At 50.5% G+C, this 22,352-nt stretch overlaps 1 protein-coding gene and 1 pseudogene across 2 annotated transcripts in view; one reads left to right on the top strand and one right to left on the bottom strand.

Moving 5' to 3' along the window:
• LOC131093333 (zinc finger protein 850-like) overlaps positions 1 to 22,352 on the top strand; it is a 628,085-nt pseudogene that overhangs the window by 203,475 nt on the left and 402,258 nt on the right.
• The window catches only part of LOC131093446 (TOG array regulator of axonemal microtubules protein 2-like), a 128,814-nt gene continuing 113,949 nt past the window's right edge, over positions 7,488 to 22,352 (bottom strand). Inside the window, exons 1-2 of one of the 2 annotated variants that reach the window (XR_009115570.1) lie at positions 8,177 to 8,252; positions 7,488 to 7,706 (exon numbers count right to left, since the gene is read on the bottom strand). Coding sequence is in view for 1 of the 2 variants with exons in the window: in XM_058040611.1 (XP_057896594.1) it covers positions 7,573 to 7,706 (134 nt within the window). In the remaining variant the exon portion in view is untranslated. Of the gene's footprint in view, positions 7,707 to 8,176; positions 8,253 to 22,352 lie in introns of those variants that run through there. The other variant, XM_058040611.1, reaches the window with a different exon arrangement.

Below are 22,352 nucleotides of genomic sequence, written 5' to 3'. Positions count from 1 at the left end.
GAGCTGCTGCACCTGGCTGTCACCCTGTAGAACAGGAAGGCAGCAAGAGCTCAGCAGCAGCTGATTCTGGCCCACATTGGCACAGGCCTGCATCTCCACGGGGCACCCAAGTGTGCGGGCAGCAGCCAGTGGCCGTGGCTGGGGGCACAGAGCCTTACGTTGTCAAAGAGTGGCAGGAACACCTTAGCCAGCTGCAGGGCCATGGGGCTGGGTTTTGGGGCACCGTTATCCAGGAACAGATAGTCCAGTAGTATGGTGGTCACCCTGACCTGCGGGAGCTCCACGAGCCCTTCAGTCAGGCCCCGCATTCTTTCGGCCTGCGTGGAAGGCAAGTTTGTGAAGGGCCACCCTGCTGCTGCAGGGCCCAGAGGCCAAAGGCCTGTCCTGAAGCACTGGGGCAGCTGAAGCGGGAGGCAGGAGAGCTGGGAGCAGCTGCCCCAGCGCCCAAAGCCCAGGCAGGGCCAAGCGACTGCGTTGCCCAGCCCCACGCTGCCTGCACGGCTTCAGCCACTGCCCCCTTCTCACCAGCGGGGAATGGTCCCTGCGCGGGAAGAGGACCCTGAGCAGCTGGCTGCCAATGTCTGCACGCTCCCTCCGCAGCTCCCATGACAAGACATCCATGATGCTGTCCCTGCAGTCCCTCAAGTCCAGGCACTCGAGGACCTGCAAGGCACAGGGCAGTGACGGGGGAGCCGGCCGGCAGGAGCCCGGAGCCGCACGGGGCTGGGCCCAGGCAGCAACGCAGGGCATGGGCAGCGTCCCAGGCGGCTGTGGCGACGAGAGGGCAGAGAGCTGGGAGGCAGCTCAGCCAGGTCATGCTGGCCTTAAGGCTCACCTCCGCAAGGAATGCCAGGGCAGGGAAATCCCAGTATGGCATCTCTTCACTGAGCATGTCAAGGAGGCAGCATAAGATGCTTTTACACAAGGGCCTGGATGCATGGCGCATCTCCCTGCAAGGCAGAAAATGGCATTAGGATCCTGAGCTGGGGGGCGGGGGGGGGGGAGCCTCTCCCAGCACTGACTCACACGGTTCTTGTCTTTCCCCACCACCCACTGCCAGGGGACCTGGGCCCTTTGAGATGTGGCTGCTCCTAGGCAGCCTCTTTTCCCAGCCTTTACCAGTCTGTTTGGCTGTCCCTCGTCCCTTTGGCCCCAGCCACGGGGACTGTGTGGGACAGCCCAGGCACGGGGCACAAATGCCAGGAGCAATGGGGAGAAGGGGGGTCTCACTGGGCCAGCAGAGCCACGGCAGAATGGTGGGTATCAACGCAGAGCAGCGTGTCCCAGCCACGCTTGCCTTCCATTGACACCACCACCTGCTCACACTGGAGAAGGCAGAGCAGAGACTGCAGGGTCTGCACTGCAAACCTGTGGGCAGAGAGCAAAGCCCAGGTCACACTGGCAGCACTGGCTCCTTCGCAGGCCACATGGCAGGGACAGGAGGAGTGGGATGGAGCACCTGTTGGGGCTGGTGGCAAGGCTGTGCTCTTCCTGGCATTTTTTCCAGAAGGTATCAACCTCCTCTGGCATCTCTTCTGCGCTGAAGAACACTTGGAAGAGCAGATGCACAAACAGGTGGGGGAAATAGAGCGTCACTACACGTGGGACACAGGGCTCCTGGAGGATCTTCCACATCACCACGGTTGCCTGCAAGGGACAAAGCCCCCCGAGACAGCGCTCAGTGCCCAGGTGTCTGTGTGGCAGAGCCTGAGCAGGGCAGGGAGAGGCCCGGAGAGACCTTGGCAGGGGGAGCACGGGGCCTGGTGGGCCTGAAGCTGCCACTGGGCCAGGTTTCAGGCCAGCGCCTGAGGCAGGGAGATGCAGTGGGGGAAGGAGGAAGGAGAGCTGCTGGAGAGGCAGCCTTGGGGCCAGCAAAGGCCAGTGTCAGAAACTCACAGCCAGGCCAAAGACACCCGTTTTGTCCCCATCGGAGGTGCACGTGCTGCACTCTGGCCAGCTCCCCAGCACATCCAGGAGTATCAGCTGCACTGGTTCTGCAGTCCTGGGCGAGCACATGATGGTCTTCCACATGGAGATGGCAGCTCTGCAGGGTTAGAGCTCTGTCTCAGGGCGGGTCTCAGACACAGCACCATGGCCGGGGCATCCCTAGGGGCCCGGGCTGACCACCGGCGCTGCCTCTGCCCACTGGCCCTTGCCAGCAGCAGCCAGGCAGCCCAGCCCTGTGGGGACAGAGCCCTGAGGGGCGGCAAGGGAGTATGGCAGCAGGCTCAGGGGCTGACATGCCAGGGCTGGGAAAGGCAGCAGCCAGAGTGCCCTGGAACTCTCTGTTGGTCACACACCTGGGCCAGGTGGTACAGGGTGATGGGCCGGGGAGGCCTGAGCCCTGTGGGCAGGTGGGCCCCATACCTGTCACAGGACGGGGCCACACGCAGGAGCGTCACCACTGCGTCATCCGGGTGTGCTCTGGTGAGATTCAGCAGGGTCTTGTCCAGCCTGTGCTCGGCAGAATCATTGGCCACAAGCCACTGGTGGATGTACCTCACCATGGCAGGCACCTGGAGAAGGCAGGGGAGACTTGGAAAGCTGCCAGAGGGAGTCATGTGCCCAGCTGCCCCAGAAAAGTACTTCCCTTGCCTCCACACTGCCATGGCCTCAAGGCTTACAGTAAGCAGCAGGCGTGGCTTGGGAGGCCAAGCAATTGTTGGGAGGATGGAAGTCAGGCCACAGGCTGCTTACTTGCTTTGCACGGCAAGGACCCTCCTCCACAAGCATATCCAGCAGGGCAGCACTGGTGTTGGTTTTGAAGATGGGAGGGTATGCTCTGAGCACAGTGCCCATGACGCTGGTCTCTTCCTCCCGAATCCTCTTCATGAATTTGCCAACAATCTGTAGCAGAAGGGCAAGAAGCCAGGGATGTTGCATGGAGTGCTGCACACACGGTGCTGGGCTGAGCAGGGACAACAAGCCCAGCCCAGGTGGGGGGGGCTGCAGGTACCTGCGCTGTGCTGCGGAAGAGGCCACGGGTGCGTTCCTGCTCCTGTGTGCGCTCCAGGGCTGCATCTGGCAAAGAGCGAGCGCAGCCAGAGCTGAGGGGCTGCAGGAGAGGCCAGAGAACACAGCCCAGCCCTGTGCTACCCCGGCAGGGAGAGCCCCGGGACGCCCCAGGGGATGGAGCACGGCCCCTGCAGGGCGTACCCCCGGCCCCTCTTCCGTCCTGTCCATGGGCATTTCCCCAGGGGATGGGATCGGATGGGATGCGGTGGGATGGGGCCAAGTTGGCTGCAGGCTCCAGCCCTGCAGCCCAGCTCTGCCACTCACCCTCCTGCGGTGGAATGAACGGCACCACCTCTTCAATCTCCTGCGCTGGGGTAGCTCCAGGGCCTTCTTCCTCCTCCTTCTCCACTCAGGCCAGCTTGGGCGCTCTCGGGGCTCTCTGCTCCATGGCTGTGCCTGGAGCGCGCCCCAGCAGCGATCCCAGCCGGTGCCGCTCCTGCAGGGCCTCCTGCGCCTCACCTGCGGGCGGGACGCGGCTGTCAGCGCTCGGCCCGGGGCCAGCAACGGCCCCCGAGCGCCCCTCACCCGCCCCGGGCCGGCCATGCCCAGGCGTTCCATCTTCGGAACGCGGCACGGGAGGCTCGGGGCCGGCGGCCGCGCTGCCGAGCGGCGGAGCTCGGGCCGGGGAAGCCGCAGCGGAGGCGGCGGGAGCAGCCGCGCCGCCTATGTCCTCCGCGGGCCCCGAGAGGAGCCGGGGCCGGGACCGGGGCCGGGACTGGAGCCTGCCTCGGGGCCGGGGCCGGGCTCGGGCCAGGCGGAGCCCAAGGGCGGCGGTGCCGCCCCGGCCCCCGGCACCGATGCCCGCCCGGCAGCGCCACCGCCAGCACGGCCAGAGCCGGGAGGAGGCGAGACCGCGGCGGGACGGCCGGGGCCGGGCACGGGGCAGCCCCGCCCGGGGCCGGGGGCGGGCCGGGGACATGGCCCGGCCCGGCAGGGGAGAGGGAGGCGGGGAGAGGGGAGGGAAGTCGGGCAAGGGACCCCGAGGGAAGGGTGCCCGACAGAGGGAAAGGGAGAGAGAGAGAAAGAAAGAGAATAAGAGAAAGAAAGAGAGAAAACGAATCTGTTTTTGCTGCTTCTTCCGCTGCTGCTGCCGCCGCCGCTGCCGCCGCTGCTGCCGCTGCCGCCGCTGCCGCCGCCGCTGCCGCTGCTGCAATTGAGGCACCGGGGCCGTTCGTCCCCGTGTCCGTTCCCCGCTCACCCCACGAGCCCCACGTTCGAGCCCCGCGCGCCCCGGGGACAGCCCCTCCGTCTGCCCAAACACGGGAACTTTGCAGCGCTGAGCCCGGATGCAGAGCCCTGACTCCTGCACGCTGGCACAGCGATCCCCTCGCTTGCTGCTGGGCATTGTCCTTGCTGAGGGGCAAACACTGTCGGGCCACCTTCCCTTGGGGCAGGATTCCTACCTTACCCAAGCACAGCACTTACACCTCCAGTGTTGCTTTCCAGTAAAAACAGGGGAAGGAAAACTGTGTGTGGCTCATGGTATTTTAGAGCGTCTAAAAATCACTAAGTCACAGATCTTAGAGGTGCTATGCATCTGGAATTACTGGGATGGAGAAGTAGTGCAACATGGAAAAGGGGAGCATAGAAATTAATAGAGGAAAACATCTTGGATTGTTTGTTTCATTTTCATTTCCCTTCTGGAAAGCTGTTTCAGTTTTCCAGGAATCTTCTCTGGTCTGCTCTTCCCAAGAATCTCTCATGGAGAGCAATGTCGAGCTTCGGTCACAAGACTTTCCACCAGGAAATTATGCCACTGGTGAAATTTTCATTGTGACTGTTTGTGCTGGTTTAGGGCAAATTTTGGGAGGAAACCTCCAAAAGGGGTCCGTCTAGAAAGCAAGTTCAAGCGGCCTCTCCCCCTACTAGTTCAGGAAAAGACTTCCCTTGAGAAAAGTGAAAAAACCCCAGTTTATTTCACAAGTAAACTATTCACAAGCATGAAAAATGAATAATATTAAATCAAACCTCTGACAGTGCTGAAGAGATGGCAAATTCAGAAAGTCCTTTTTGTGGGTTGTAGTTGGCTCACTCGGTCTCTCCTGAGTCCCTCTGGTGCTGGAATGCAGCGTCCCAGAGCTCGGTGGACCACAGGTGTGAGCTGCTGCTGGTGTTTGTCTGGGTTTTCAGTCCAGAGCAGGTTTAAACAATTCCAAGAGAAAGGAAAGTCACAGTCCAAGGAACTTCTCTGCCTAAGCTAGCTAAAAACAAATTGCTAGACCTGGGCTGTGAAGACATCGGGAAATTTCCAAATCTGGGCTCTGGCGGCCCCAGCAAACACCAGAGCTGGATGGTGCTGGAGCCAGAACGTGCAAATTTCAAAATTATGGCTTTCTGTGCCAGCAAATCACTGGACTTGGGCTGTGCTGGCACCAGGTATTTTCCAAATCTGGGTACTGGGGCAGCAAACACAAGATGTGGTCGGTGCCAGACCCACTAGCAGAAAGTTGCCAGGTTTTGGCTTTCTGTGCCAGCAAATTGCTGCACTTGGACAATTTCCCAGCACTGGGAAATTTCCAGATCTGGGCACTTGCGCAGCAAACACCAGATCTGGGTGGTGCTGGTGCCAGCACTGGGAAGCTGCTGGGTTCTGGCTTTCTTTGCCAGAAAATTGCTGCATTTGGGTTGTGCTGGCACTGAGAAATTGCCAAAAATTAACTTACTGTGCCAGGAAATTGCTGGAATTATGCTGTGCAGGCATCTGAAAAATTCCGGATCTGGGCACTGACGGTGTCAGCAAACACAAGATTGGAATAGTGTAGGCACCAGGTATTTGCCTGGTTTTGCTTTCTTTGCCAGCAAATTGCTGCACTTGGGCTGTGGCAGCACAGGGAAATGTCCAGATCTGGGCATGGGCGGTGCCATCAAACACCAGGTCTGGGTGGTGACAGTCTTGGCACCAGGAAATTGCTGCCTTTTGTTTTCTTTTTCCAAAAAATTGCTGCACTTGGGCTGTGTTTGAATAAGAAATGTCCAGACTGGGGTACGGGCAGTGGCAGCAAACACAAGATCTTGGCATTGCCGGTGCCGGCAGCAGAAATTGCCAGATTTTGCCTTTCTTTACCAGAAAATTGCTGGACTTGGCTCTGCCAGAACGAGGGAATTTCCAGATCTAGGCACTGGTGGTGGCAGCAAACACCAGATCTGGGCGGTGCCAGGCCCAGTAATGTTGGAAATGAATTTGTAGAGAATTTTTAAGGTTTGATAGAAGGTTTCTATAGTATGTATACAAGTGTCACGATCCGTCCTTATGAACAGGTTTTGTGGTAGTTTGTGGGTTGATCTCACAGTGCAAAAAACACCGACACGGTGCAGGGAGTTGTTGCTATAACCAAAACAAATGTACCTTTATTGAATAACCACAGCAAAATGCATTGAGGAGGAACTGGGGGAAAAGAGAAAAATAAGGAAAAAGAGGGAGGAAGAGAAAGAAAGGTATAGAGCTACCAAATGTTTTACTAGGCCAGGACTAGATCCAGAGCTAAGCAAACTCATTCAGCCAGGTGACATTGTGTAACATCAGAAGCTGGCAACCATGAGGACTTTGCTGCCAAAACGTTACAGTTTGCACTGGGCCCAGAAGTGTTTTTCCCTAAGGCAAAGCAAATTGAAATGTGAAGTTTAAAAGCTTCAAATGACTATGAAAGGAAACTGCAGAATAATTTCTGGAAAGGGCAGCATTGTCAATGATCATGCAGCCCACCAACAGCTGGAGCTGAATCCAGAATTGCTTCTTCCAGCTGTGCAGGAATTCATTCCACTGGCAAGCACTGGTCCATGGGAACAAATGATCCCCTAGCTCTTGGCTGAATGGCGCCCAAGCTGCAGTGCAGATTTGAGGAGCCCTTGTCACTTGTTATTGGCCTCCCAGTGCACTCATTCTTCTGCAAACAAGGGGCAAACAACACAGCTGCACTGCTGTCCCGGGTAAATATACATACAGGTGATTGCCTAAGCAGTGCATCATTTCCCAGTGAAATTCATGACCTCTTCTTACCTATGGAATTGTGATTGAAGACACCTGTGAGCCAGATCTGTGGGAGATTGCAAAGGAGCAAAGCTTTGGGATTTGGGCACACTTCTCTTGGTTTCTTTGCTCAGGTCTTTGGTGAGCACAGAACACACCTAGGTAGAAAACCTTTGACTAGATAGGATTTTTTGGATCCATTGTCCCCCAAACATGTCAATGTGTGGCCCTGTTACAATGACAAGTTGAAAACAGCAGCACAAATGACACAAAGAAACCATGGCCAAAGAGGAAGAGGAGAGGCCCAATGAGGAAAGGATGTGGTGAGACACTGGCACACGGAGTGAGCTGCACTCCCATAATCTCTAGGCTAGCAGGTCATGGTCTCACATTCTCCTCGTGGTTTATTTAAATGTTATTTATTTTTTTTTTTTTATCATCAAAATAAAATATATACCATTAAAAGTATGTCATCAAAACTTAAAGACAGAATCAATAGACATTAATTCAAAACTACATCTAAAGATCAGAACATATGTACATCTGTAACTATCAAGCCTAACGCATCAATCCTATTCTTCAAACACTCTTCATACAGGCAGCAGCTTCTTCCTGAGCTTGGAGGAAAGAGAGCTCTTCTGGATGGGAGGCGAGGACTTTGTGGGTGAGAGAACATGGGAAGTGTCCGGAGAAAACTTCTCGGTAGGACTGTAACCAGCCAGATCTGCAAAATGCAGACACAAAGTTTAACAGAGAGGCAAAGTTTAACAGAGGCCACCATGTAAACCTAAAGCATCTGAAGCTCCATAATTCCTGGGACACATTTCCTGGAAATGTCCAAACAGCTGCACAGGGAAACATGCTCCTGCTGGCAGACACTGAGGCAGGCCAGGGCAAACCCTGAGCCACTTGCCCAGAGCTGGCACAGGCCCAGCCTGGCCTCTGGGCTGCCCTGGGACAGCAGGGAGCCCAGAGCCCTGTGCTCCCCAGGAATGGCTCAGCTGCACACGCACCCTCCTGCTCCTCTGCCTGCCCCACAGCTCAGCAGCCCTACAGCTCCAGGGGCACTGGCACAGCACAGCTCATTGCAGGGGCACATGCAGGGCACAGATGTTCCCTGGCAATGTGCACAGCCTCTCTGGGCTGCCACAAGACCCTTCCTGCCAGCAGAGATTGGCCCAGCTCCCCCCTCACCTCTGTGTGAGGCTGAGCCATGATTGCCTTCACCTTGTCCTCCATCTGGAGCTGCTCCAGGCCCCCCATGCCATGACTAGGAAATGTGATGGAGAGAGTGGGGGCAGATGCACACCCTTCCTTAGGATTCTGTCATTTTTGGCACAGCTCAAAAGGCAAATCCAGAGGTGTCCAACTCAGCGCTTCCTCAGCTTTCTGGAGAACATCTCACCTTCACCAGCCCAGCATTCTGGAGAGGTTTTCCCGCACATGTGGAGGCTTGCTGGCAGCACATTCCTTCAGCGGGGTGCCCATCACCTTGCAGAGGGCAGAGGCGAGCTTGATGGCCACGGTGCGGACGTTGGCGCTCCGCACAGGCAGCGCCTTGTTCTCCGGGCAGGGCCAGAGCACGGGCAGGGCGTCGCGCTGGGCGACTTCAGGGCTCCTGGCATGAACCCCCTGCACCAGCACTGCCGGGACAGAGACACAGCTCCTTACCAACCAGCCTCACTGCAAACAAGGATCTGCCTCTGATTCTGCTTCTTGCCAGCCTCTCTGGCCAAGAACAGCAAAATAGCACCCAGAGCCCCTTGGTCCAGAAACGGGCAAAGCAGCTGATCATCCTGGAAACAGAACCACGCACCCCTCAGCACTAATTGCTCCAACCAGAGCCTTGTCCCTGTGGCAGACTTCCTACCTTTACTAAATTATTTCACAATCTCTGCATGAACAATGAATGAAATGTCCAATTGCCTTTGATTTCCATTAAGAAGTTGTCTAAACCCGCACTGAAGATTTGGAAATGTACCATAGAGAGGAAATGGAGAGATTTCTAATAAAAGGGATGATTCCATTTTTGTAACTTTGATGTCAAGTGCCAGATGCCTAATCTGGCTCTTCCCTTTGCTCAGTGGGACACAGCAAAGGGCAGGATTAGAACACACGTCAAAACTCCAGCCCACCAGAGATGGCTGCTGCCTGACAGCTGGATGAGAAACATCAGTGACCAGCTGGGGTCTTTGGCAGAATGCTTTTGGGGCTTCCAACAAAGAGCTGTTACAAACCTCAGGGTGTCTTAGATAATTACCCAGAACTCATTGCTGTGGCATTTGGGCATCTCCACATTTTAATGCCACTTCCCCTCCCAATGTTAATGGCACTTTTTCTTATATGTCCACTGAAATAGGGGCATAGAGAAAGAAAAATGCTACACAGGGGACTGAAATGTAACCAAAACACGAGTGTTTTCTCATATTGTCTCTGAAATCTCTCTGCCCATTTTCTGAACTGAACTGTATCAAACATGGACAAATGTTTACTAGCAACAGGCTCCTTGCAACAGGCAGATTTGGCTAAGAGATGAAAACCTGAAATGCTCTAGAGACCATTCTTATTTTCTGATCGGACAAAATGTTATTCAGCAGCAATTTAATATTCTGTCACAAGAGACTTCATTTTCTCCATGTTGTTAATCCACCAGCAGACATCAACATTGAAAGACCTCCTGCAAGTACCCAAAACCAATTCTGCTAAGCAGGAAAGGGTTATGGTACCCATTTTAAAATTGCAATTCATTTGAATTTAAATGCAATTAAAGACATCGGTGACTACTGAATGTGAGGAACAGCTGTCTGTTCCTGCTAAATCTCAGAGAGAACATCTGCTTTTTCTAAAGTAGTCCTAATTTATGGTTAATTCCTTTATTTGAAAAAAAGATCAAAAGAAGTGCAAAACTAAATGCCCTATCTGGAGATCTGTATTTTTCAAATGCTCTTTAAAGGGCCTTTGACATTCCCAATCGCTGAACATGCCCTTTTGAGATTCCTAATGAAGACACAAAGTGTATTAAACCTTGCATTTCAAGATGTTGGCATAATTAGCAGTGGATTTAGCCCCAGTTAAAGCAAGGCTATCAATCATCTTCTCTGCTATATATTGAGATTATCCTTTTTCCATTCCTTGGCTCTTGCTGACACAGCAAGCTCCTCTGAGGAATCAATTATCAGCTGCATTTGTAGCATTTTGGGCAGCGCTGACACAGACAGACACTGTTTGCACACCCTGAAAGGCTCAGTCCAAGGCCACTGTGACAGCACAGGCAGGGAGCCTCAGCACTCTGCTTCTGTCCCTGTGCCCCAGAGGCTGCCTTGCACTAAACCCGTGCCTCTGATACCTCTGTTGAGTTCTGGCCTAAGCTGTGACCCCCAGGCTCTGCACGGTTCAGCCTCAAAACTTTCCAAGAGAAAAACAAGAATTCTGTGAGGACAAAACAAAATGATGCCCTGAAACAGCATTTGCCACCATTTCCCCTCAAAGATCACAGATGTCCCTGAGCTTCCCAGAGAGGAGCCAGCTGGGGCACTTTTAGCCCTCCCTTTGCTGGAGGTGGTTCTGAGATGCCCCAGTGAGAGCTCAGCCCCAGGCCAAGCGCTGCCCCCATCTCAGGTGCTGCCCAGCTCTGCAGCAGCCAGGGAAAACCTGCCAAACTCACCTGCCTTGGCTATGGGGCAGCAGGGACAAGCTCAGCACCTCCTGGTTTGGAGGAGCTGCTCTGCTGTCTGCTCACAGGCATTCCCTGTAAATGCTCCCTGGGAAGAGCTCTTGGCTCAGAAGTGGAGGCCAAACCTGTGATACGCTCGGTGACATCCAGCAGGGCTTGGCCACTCAGGTGATTCCATTGGTAGCTGAACCCTTTCAGCAGTGACACTTTATCTACAAGGGAAACACACGTTTCTGCTCACTTTTCTCAGGTCATAGGAGAAAGGGCAGGGCCAACCCCATTTTATAAAATCAAGCACATTTCTGCAGATGTTTGAATCCTATTCTTCTTTCCTTCCAGCATACGTGGCAGGGTTTTAAATTCCAAAAGAAAAGCTCTCCTTTCACATTTGTAAATCCAAACTTGTCTGCTGTAGCAGGAGCTGTGTTAAAACATTTCACATCAGGGACCTCAGGAGTTCAGTCACATGGAAGCAGTGGAAAGGTTTTGCATCCCAGAGCACAAAGGAAGAGCCCCATACTTGGGACATAGAAAGGCACTGAGTCAGGCAGTTCCTGAGATCACAGAGCAGCTGAGGAGGAGAAAGTGGAAACTCCTCTTGAAGACCAGCCTCTTCAACACGCCTTTTTTCAGGCATATTCCCCCAGTATGGAATTTTCAGAGCTGACATAAATGTGTGTGGCAAAGGAATTTAGAGCAGCCCTTGCCTATGTAGTTAATTGCTGTGGCCATCTTGCCCCATGCAAAACAACAGGTGGAACAAGGCATCATTGACAGCTGGGTTTATACCTCTTTGTTCTAAAGAAATGAACTTGGTGAATCACAAGTTCCCCTTTGAAAATAGAAGACAAAGAAGAAAAGTGGAAAATAGGCAGCTAATGAAATAAACAGGGCCAGGAGACTTCTTCTCCTGTGTAATGCCTTTATTAAAAAGTGATCAGCTCAGGATTGGGCGGCTCGACGGGTCTGCAGCGTCCGTCGTCTCCCAGGGCGACTCAGAGGAGGAGGATACGCGCAGCTCTGTCCACCAGGGACAGAGCTGGGGATCAGATCCTCTTGGGAGCCTTTTTGGGTCTCCTGATCCCATAAGATGGTGTCGGATGTTATTTCTCCCACTCAGTCAGCCTGGTCTCAGCTCCGGGGTCAACTCCCATGGTCAGGGCGAGAGGGTCCGAAGGTGTTCCGCATCTCTGCAGGCTCAGCACTCGGTTCCTCACGTCCAGACATCACTCTAGTCTCTCAACTCTTCTGTGGCTCGTTGTTTTTGGGGTTTCTCCATGAGTTTGGAGATGGGGGTCTCACAAAGCATTCTGGTCTTGCGAGTCACTTTGCATAACCCCCCCCCACCTTCTCAGGTGTCTTCACTATTCTGGGAAAGGTACAACTTAGCTTCGGGCAAGGTCCCCACCCAGGAGAAGGGCCATTACCTCGCCCCGGCTAGGGCTTTTACTAATACAAAAACAACCATTAACGACAACGACCCGTGATTACAATAACAAAACACACAGAACTTGGGCAGAGCCAGTGGTCTGGCTGCCTTTTTGAAAACTTTTTCTCATAAGAAAAATATTAACCGAGTTTTTGTTCATAACAGTCCCCCCTCTTTTTCTTTGATCGAGCTTAAACTCTAAGCTCGCATCAACTCCCGATTTTTGTTTTGAATCTACTATAAATCTCTTGTGCACTTTGGTAATCACGGTTACTTAACCTTGTTACTTTCTTTGGTTTCTTCAGGTTTGTCTTCACGGTAAACACTATTTTAGTGAAACAGATAAATAAGCATAGTAAAAATAGCAATCCTCCAAGTGCACACACAGCGAGAAAAACGACCTTTTCCCACACATCCTTTTTGAATATCTCTAGGTTCTCCCACCCACTGGGATCAAGTGTAGGAGTTTGATCTTCATTATTTACACATGCTAACCTTTTTATTTCGTTTGAAATGTTCTTAATAATTGAATTCTTTATTTTTAATACTGCCTGGAGCCAGATAACTTTGTTTAACATAGATATTGGGATCCGAATTTGGCTTTTACAATTTTGGATTTTCTCAATTTCTATTTCACTGTGCCTGTTCTGTTTAATTTCTCCCAAATCATTATATATAGGAACTCCCAAACTTGATCCAGTTTCTTTGGGCAACAAGAAAATTGGTTTTATCACTCTAGCGGTGCAGCTGCCAGACAAGATCAAATCTAGGGGTTTAAGGCTCCCCTGAAATGTGTTCCTAAAGGGGTTTATCTCTTTTCCAGTACACTCATATAAATACTTGTAACAAACAATTTTTCTTACCATTTTCACCATTTCTTTGCTTTTTACTATATCTGCTGAGCTTGTTTCAGCAGCATCCCATTTAAAGCACAACCAGGCTTCCCCTATAGGGCACTCTCCTAGGAGTGGCTGCCTAAAAGTGGCAGTATTGTATATTATCCAATACACTCTCATATTTTTTTGATAAAAGACCAATTGGGAGAGGTTAACACAATCAGGGTTAGAACTGATGTGGACTCTCGACAAGGAGCTCACTTCCTCCTCACAGCGGGCTTGGTAGCATTCATTGCACGGCTCAGCTGGGCTCCCCAGAGCACCACCAGCAATCAGAGCCATCAGCACTACCCTTCCCAAGAGTCCGGTATGGGTCATCTCACACAGCCTGCCCACCCGGCCTTGCCTCTAGGGGAATTTTACTGAGGAAAAGCTTCCAAGCTCTTTAGAGTCCCTTCTACCCGTTTCTCTGGTTAAACCTCTCTTGGTCTGTTCCCTACCAATTTTGGTTTCCCCTCCCAGGGGAGTGTTCTGTAGAGGATTAACCTGGAGTCTTTAGAAATAAATTGGGGAACTTAACTAGAATTACTTATTTACAGTCAAACTTTTTACCAACATAGTTTACACAGAACAGTCTTAAAACATTTTAAGCAATATTCGAACTCTTAACAATTTTTTTTTTCCACACAGTTCAGTCTTTTTGACTCTTCCTTCTGAGAGTCAACTTTAAATCTTTTGGTCCTTTTACCACAGTGTACTCAGGTGATTTAGCTTGTGATGTGGATGAATCCTTATCCAGTGCCCGGAGGTGAGTGGTGTTGCCTCTGGCCCAATTCCAGAAGGAGAAAGGGGTGGAGTCTGGTCCAATGCCAGAGGGAGAATGGGATGCAGTCTAGTCCAGTGCCAGAATGCCAGAGGGAAAAAAAAACCTGGTGTTGAATCCTGGTCCAATGCCAGGGGGTGAGAGTGATGTGAGTCCAACCTTTTCCTTTTGGTCTGCACAGTCGAGTTAGTAATGAAGAGTACCTGAAACGGGCTTTCAAACACAGGCATTAGTGGTCTGCAATTTAATGATTTTATCAAAACTCAGTTTCTCTGTTTAATGTTATTGGTTAATTTCTCTTTTTCCATAGCTTGCATGTTTCTCTCATCAACTTCTACATACTCTGTATTTTGCAAGGAGTTGTATTTCTCAGCTAACTTAACTCCCAAAGTATTTTTATTCCCCTATTTTTCTGTGTATTTAATTCACTGGTTTTTCTGTTCTATTTTTCAAGATCTTATCTATTTATCTCTTGCTTCTGTTTCTCACTTTCACTTACAGCTTAAATACTTCTTTCAACCCCTTACACTTGAATTTTTCTTACGCCATTCTTCTACACAATACACTTCCCTCTAAGGAGATGTGGTTAAACTTATAATGCACAATCTACATTACCTCTATTCTAATTTGTCTATATTTATTCTCACACATTCCTTCACACCCTCAAGACACAAACTGGATCATTATTGCTAGAAAATCACTGTGGCTCCCCTCACCTTGGGGTTGGCCCACAGGTCTCAGTATCCCTGGGCCTCTTGGAAGGGCCCTGGCTCTGGTTGCCTCTGGTGCACATTCACCTGTGAGGCTGTCTGCGTGTCACTCACACTCTCACAGCTACGGCTCCCTCACACACCTGAGGAGCACTAGTCTCGTTTGCAAGTCACACACACTCTTTGGCCACAGCCCCCACCCGCCTGGGGGACACAAGCCTGGTTTGCAGGTCACACATACACACACTTCCACTGCCCCCTTCCCACGTGCCCGGGAAGTTGAGGCTGACTTTGTGACTCACTCTCACGCACACAACAAGACAACAATAAGGTACCTTTTACTTTCACATCACTTATTACAAGTTAAGTATTACTGGCCAGTTTTGGTGCTATTGGATATCCTTTCTACCTAGTTGTTTTTTGTCTAACTTCAGATGTTTTTCACTATACTATACTATACTATACTATACTATACTATACTATACTATACTTCTTAGTACTTTGTTGAGACAGGACTTATCTGCTCCTGTATCTACTCAAAAATTCTAATTCTTCATTTAAGGGTCCCACTTCAAAGTTTACCAAGGGCTCTTCTAGATGTTACATCAGGTCCCCTATAGTAAAAAGCCCCTGACCCTCTAATCGTCACCTTTAAGGATCTTCCCTAAATTATCTTGTTCCCTGGCTATTGCCTCATCAAGACTGAGTTTTCTACAAAACCTCATGACGTGTCCTGCCTTTCCACAGTAAGAGCAATGTCGCTCTCTCAAAGGGCCTTGAGGTGTCTCCATCCCTCTTGTACCTGACAGTACTGACTTATCCTTGCCTCCTCCTGGTGGTGGACCCGCCCACCCTGCACTTTCTCTAGCTACAGCAACCATGATCTTAGCCTTGGCCTTTGCTTTATCTTCCTCCCTCCTTAAATACACCTTCAGTGCCTCTTTTAATAACTCATTAATGTTCTTCTCTTGCCAATCTTCCATCTTTTCCAGTTTTCTCCGTATATCAGGCCAAGATTTGGTAACAAATTGGACTTTTAGTAGCATTTGACCTTCCGGGGTGTCTGGGTCTATTCTAGAGTACAACTGAAAGTTCCGCCTTAGGCGATTAAGCCAGGCAGCAGGAGCTTCATCTTTCTCCTGTGTACCCTCAAATGCCAATTGGGTATTAGTTCCTTTGGGAACTGACTCTTTGATCCCCCGTATTATCAAAGACCTATATTCCATCATGGCCTTCCTACCCTCCTCCTGATTAGGGTTCCAGTTGGGCTCCGTTAGTGGCAATTTCTGTTCACCTGTTGGCACCTGGGGTCCTGGACTGTTATCTTTCTCCCAAATTTTTATGCCAGCCGCCCTTATCATCTGGACCTCTTCTGGGGAAAATAATATACTCAGGATGGAATTCATTTCCCCCCAAGTGTAGATATTTGGACCTAGAAATTGATCCACTTGTTTGGCTATGCCCACTGGGTCCTCAACTAAATGCCCCAACTCTTTCTTGAATCCCCTCACCTCAGAAGCAGTTAGAGGAGCATTCACAAAGCCAACACCTCCCGCCACTCCTCCCATAGGAACCTCTCTGAGGGGAAAGAGTCTCTCTGCCTTGGAGGTCTTGGATCTGGTGCTACAGTACGGCCCATCTTCAGATGCCAAACTACTTTGTGGGTTTTCTGGGTTACCCTGAACTTTCTGCCCATCAGCAGGTGTATTTGCTGATAGCTGTCTACTGGGCGAGGAGGCATTTGTGTCCCAGGTAGAAGGAGGTAAAGGGACAGCAATAGGAGGGGGAGAAGAGCCTGAGTAGATATTAAGCGGAGCTGGAGAAGGGGTGGAGAATGCAGCAGGTGGAGTAGGCACTTGTGGTGGTGCAGAAGGAACTGGAGGAGATACTGGGTTCATCATAGCAGAAGCTGAAGAGGTAGAAGGAGGAGTTTGAGCAGGTGGTAATGAGATGGCAGCCGGGGGAGGAACCGGACCTGCCATTTGAGGTGCTTGAAGAAGAGGATTATAAGGTGGAGGGGTAGAAGGAGGCAAATAATCCAGGGGGTCCCATCTTTTACTAGTTCTATCATCCCCTCCTTCATTCCCCTCTTTCTTCCTCTGTACCTTACAAATTCGCACCCCTTCATCCCCAACAGCACTCTTTAACCAGCAAGCTACATACAATAATTGCTCAGGATCAGTATCCCCTCGAGCTGTCAGATAATTATTTAATTGTTGGCACATCCACTTATCCTTTGTCCCACACCAAGGCCATCCTCCTTGCAACTCTAATTCTGGCCACGCTTCCATACAATAATGGATCATTTTCACTTTATCTAATCCCTTCGTGGCCTCTATAGAATCCCATTTTACTAACAGTTCTCCTAAGGGACTACTAGGAGGTATATCCCTCAGTCTCTTGCCAGTCTTTTTACTACTACAACATCCCATTTTTCAAGTCTCAATAAAAAAATCCCGAAGGTGCCTCTACTGACCGGGAATTTCAAAAAAAACCTTTCTTGAGGAGCTCCAGCCTCCTCCACTGAACTTCAAATTTACTGCCTGATGCTCAGGACTTTATACTGAAACAACTGCCCAATCTCTTGATTGCCCAACTTCCCAGCGTCAGGTCTTACATCTATCGGGACTTAAACACACGAAGCCACGGCCAAGAATCCGGGTCGTGCCTGACACCCTCAGTCAGGAGAAACAACTGCCTGATTTTTAGTTTGCCTAACCTGCCCATTTTTAGGCTTCACCGTATCAGGACTTAAAAGCAAACCGCAGCCTCCTTCGCTGGGGTTTGTGCCTGACTCCTTTGTCAGGACTTACTTTGCCTGCAGGGCTTGTGAACCACCCGAATCCTTCTCGGGACTGACAAATCTTACTCGAATCCTTCTCGAGACTTACAAAAGTGCCTGACCTCCCTTTGTCAGGACTTACTTTGCCTGCAGGGCTTGTGAACCACCCGAATCCTTCTCGGGACTGACAAATCTTACTCGAATCCTTCTCGAGACTTACAAAAGTGCCTGACCTCCCTTTGTCAGGACTTTGGGGTGCGTGCCACTCATACACAGTAATTCACTCCGCACGCCCGGAGTGGGGGGGCCCTTTATTCCCCCTTGGGAGACGACTCACTCACACTAATTCCACTCTCGTCCCCCTGTTCCTGGCCGCTTTTCTCGCGAAAAGACGGAACCGCAGTAATGAGGGGTCCACTCTCGCTTCGAAGGTCCGGCTGCCGGCCCTCGTCTCACTCACACACACATGCGCACGTCTCCTGCTCCCGCCACCGAGTTTCTCACCAGTCCGGTGCTCCGGTGCTCCTCTGCGTCGCTGTCCTGAGCCGGTCCCTCTGGTCCTGGTAGCCAGCTGTCCTCTGAAGATCCAAGATGGCCAGTCCTGAGTCCTCTTGCGGCGTGGCTATCCCGGACGAGAGCCCCCAGCTGAAATAAACAGGGCCAGGAGACTTCTTCTCCTGTGTAATGCCTTTATTAAAAAGTGATCAGCTCAGGATTGGGCGGCTCGACGGGTCTGCAGCGTCCGTCGTCTCCCAGGGCGACTCAGAGGAGGAGGATACGCGCAGCTCTGTCCACCAGGGACAGAGCTGGGGATCAGATCCTCTTGGGAGCCTTTTTGGGTCTCCTGATCCCATAAGATGGTGTCGGATGTTATTTCTCCCACTCAGTCGGCCTGGTCTCAGCTCCGGGGTCAACTCCCATGGTCAGGGCGAGAGGGTCCGAAGGTGTTCCGCATCTCTGCAGGCTCAGCACTCGGTTCCTCACGTCCAGACATCACTCTAGTCTCTCAACTCTTCTGTGGCTTGTTGTTTTTGGGGTTTCTCCATGAGTTTGGAGATGGGGGTCTCACAAAGCATTCTGGTCTTGCGAGTCACTTTGCATAACCCCCCCCCACCTTCTCAGGTGTCTTCACTATTCTGGGAAAGGTACAACTTAGCTTCGGGCAAGGTCCCCACCCAGGAGAAGGGCCATTACCTCGCCCCGGCTAGGGCTTTTACTAATACAAAAACAACCATTAACGACAACGACCCGTGATTACAATAACAAAACACACAGAACTTGGGCAGAGCCAGTGGTCTGGCTGCCTTTTTGAAAACTTTTTCTCATAAGAAAAATATTAACCGAGTTTTTGTTCATAACAGCTAATGCCTCTAATGTAGAGCCTCCCAGGTGGCTGCCCTGCAGAAGCTCTGATGGCTCAGTGTCCCTTCATGCCAACAGCAAAGCTGTTCATTTGGGAAGTCAGACGGGGCCCAAGCAAACTCCAAACCCCCTTTGCCTCTGAACTGTAGCAAAGCTGCAGTCCAGGACTTGCTCTTCAGACAAGCAGCACAGAGCCAAGGGCTCCTGGGACTGTTGGGAAATGCTGATCCCATTCCAGCCTGTTGGGGATGGTGCATAAGGACTGCACCTGCACAGCCTCTGGTGGGTGTCAGCTGCAGTGTTCCACAGACAAGAGCAGCTGTCAAGGCACTCAGCGCTCTCTTGTGCAGGAGGGACAGAGACGAAGCTGAGGAGAGTCCCTGCCAGGGCTCAGCCTCACCCAAATGAGCAGTGGATTCTCCCAGTGCTTTCACAGCTGCCCCACCAACCCTGGGATCCTTTGAGTTCAGGTTCTTTGTTATTCCCTCCACCAAACCAATGATCACCGGGTTCAAGGCATCTTTCAGGGCTCCTGTGATTTCAGCCAGCATGTCCAGCGCCCTCTGCTTCACTTTCTTGTGGCTGTCAGATATTCTCAGGACAAAATATTCAAAAATCTGTGAAGAGAACAAGCAAGGTGAAAGCTGGATTCAAATGTCCTTGTTTGAAGAGTGGATGTAGCAGTCAGCAATGTCAAAGATGAAAGTGATTCTTTCTGTCAGGTCAGCACTCGCTTGCACAATTTCACTGTTTTCCTGTGGGCCACTCACTGGAATGGTGGTGCAACCTCATGCTGGTTGAAAGATTTTCTTCTGTTTTTAAGAGGTTTGGCTGGGGACAGAATAGTTCCTATGGTATTTCTCTCCATCTATAAATCATTAAATTAATTCCATTTATTAATGCTAAAGAGTACATTTGCTTTGAATGGAAGCAGATGTTTACAATGCCTGTTTTTCTATACAGTTGCCTCAAGTACTGAGGGCAATTATGATTTTGCCAAAACTATGGCTGGAGGAGATCTAAGTTTTCTTTTGTTTGTCTCAGAGCCAGTGTCTGGAGAAGTGCAGGGCTCTGATCAACTCTTCCAGGATCCAGACCATTTCTCTAAGTAACAAGTAGACTTCTGAAATGTCATGTGCTGTACAGCTCTCATTAGAGCAGATTCAGTCCCTTGACAGCCACATTATCAGGCACCTTTTGCTGGAAAAAGGGAAAAAGCAGATACTGGGAGGACAAGGCAGAGATGAGTCCTTAGCTGTTTTCCTCCTTTTCCAAAGAGAAAAACAGACCCCCAAGAAGGGTGAGCACTGTCTTTACCAAGAGGAAAAGGAACAAGGATGGAAATGAGTAGCCAGAGCTGTGCCTGTGTAAGACAAGATGGAGTATATAGAAGTGTTCTTAAAAAAAGCAGCTGGGTTTAAACCAACCCAGCCTGATACTTCTCTTCCCTATGCAAACCCATTTTTGGTCTACAGAACAATTTCCATGCTTTCAGGGGCTGGACTCCCTTCACTTCACCCAGCTGGGAGTAGGAGAGAGCAGCAGTTACGCCAGCAGAAAATTCTGCCATCATCTGATGAACAGCATCAATAGGCACCTGCCAGACAAATACAGCTGGACTGAAACAACTTGTCCTGAAGCCTGGACCTGAATTACATTTGTCTGGGTAAGAGGGACCAGCGTGTCCCAAACAGCCAGGACAGAGTGCCAAGACACACTGAATTAACTTTGCTGCTACAGGCTTAGGAAAGGAGCTAAAGGAAAGGAGCAGTGAAGATACCCTACATACTTGGGCAATGTTAGTGGAGATGAGCTGGGGGCTGTTTTTGCACAGGTCTTGGAGGAGTTCCACTCCTTCCATCCATGTCTGAAACCCCTTGGCTTCCAGGAGATGGTAAAGCTTCTGGAGCAACTCTGTTTCTTCCACAGCTGGAGGTGATGTGACCTGGGCTTGTGCATGGGGTAGGAGGTGTCCATCAGAGGGAGATTTCACCCTGGAAAAAAAAACCAAATGAGGACCTGTTGGTTATAATTATCGTAGCATGGCATCCCTGTCGAGGAAATAATTAGCATTGACTCCATGATTCCAGAAGGCTGATCAATCACTATGCTATGCTATGCTGAAACTCATTGGCCTTAGAGACAGTCTGATAGAGACAGACCAGATTGGTCAATTGAATCCAAAACACCATCACCAGTGACCAATTAAGAAATTACCCTTTGGTAAATAAATCTCCATATCACATTCCACATGTTCACAACAACGGGTGCAGCAAGTGAAGATAAGAATTGTTTCTCATCCTTTTCTCTGATCTTCTAACATCTTCCCCAGGACAATGCCTGGCAAAGTATTGCCTGGTGCTCTCTGTGGAGAGAGCTGCAGCCACAGACAATACCTTCAGTTAATTGTGAGCAAAACATCTTGAGCAGCTTTCCTAATTATGTGATTTCAAGCTGGAAAATCCTGAGGCTCTGAAGAACAACGTGGACCTCATTATAATCATTACGGCAGACAATCTGCCAGTGACATGCTCACCAGTGCTCACTCAGGAAAACCAAGGATGAGATGCATCTGATCTATCTTCAGATGGCTGCCAGGGCACACAGGTCACATTGCTTTGTGGAGAAAGAGAGACACTACCGCCAAGTTTAAATGCCTCCTCATATGGGACGTGTGTGTCTTAGAATAAGGAAACTCATCACTCTGGAGAAGCGTCTCTACAACCAGGCATGACAATCTGGAAAAGTAGCTCAGATGCATCTGAACAGATAAACAGGGCCATATTTGAAGGATTCAGAAAATCAGTAACAGAGATAAAAACAAAACCAGACATCCCAGAACTCCGCTCACACTTCCCTGGAGAGTAGATGCACAGCTTCACAACCCCACTGGGAACAATTCTCCTGATCAACCTGTCTCTTCCATGAGCACAGGAAGATGCCAGCTGTGCTACTGAGGCATGTGGTCACTTTCCTGCCACTGCTGAGCAGGACAGAGCTAAATAAATCCTCTCTGCTATCAGAGGAGAACAGGTACAAGTAGCTCTGCAACTGCCATGAAGAGACAGCAAGGAGCAAATTCCTGTCTTAAATGCTGATTGCAGCACAGGGGGAAATAAACCAAACATGCTGTCCATCAAGCAAATTACACGAAGGACAGGAATATCAAGGCAAAAAGTCCACATTCAGACACCCGTTGACTGAAGTTGTTCAGGAATTGCCTTGCTACTTACTACTCAAACTTGGTACTGTTTGAGGGAAAGAAAACCATGATTCAGCCAGGCCAAACCTTACAGATGAGAACTGCATCTTTGTGGAATGGCATCTTGCTTCCAGACTGAGATTTCTCATCAAAACACCCATCTGAAAATTACTCCATTCAGATGAAAAAAAAGCTCTGTTTTATAGGATCTCTGTATTGTATAAGTGACCCTGCCCTGATTCTAGTTATTGTAAATGGGCTGCAGCTGTGATGTCCTTAATTGGGCAGCAGCTTTGGCCCGTGGAGGTAGCTGGGATAAAAGGGGGTGAGGCATTCAGGGAGGGCTGCAGAGGAGCTCTGGCTGGGAAGCAACAACAACACTGCTGTGAAGAGCTGCTGTGAGAAACCTGCCCAAAAGGTATGAGACTCTGGAAATATGATATACAACAATATGATTATAACACTGTTTGAATTTACTTGTCCCAAGTCAGGTAGCAGAAACTTGGCCCTCTCCCAGCCTCCACAACACTGCCCTTGCCACGGCACTGGATCG

Source organism: Melospiza georgiana, chromosome 25 (genome assembly GCF_028018845.1).
Source record: "Melospiza georgiana isolate bMelGeo1 chromosome 25, bMelGeo1.pri, whole genome shotgun sequence".
NCBI lineage: Eukaryota > Metazoa > Chordata > Aves > Passeriformes > Passerellidae > Melospiza > Melospiza georgiana.
Note: the sequence above shows the minus strand (reverse complement) of the source record. Positions and strands in the feature narration are given on the sequence as shown.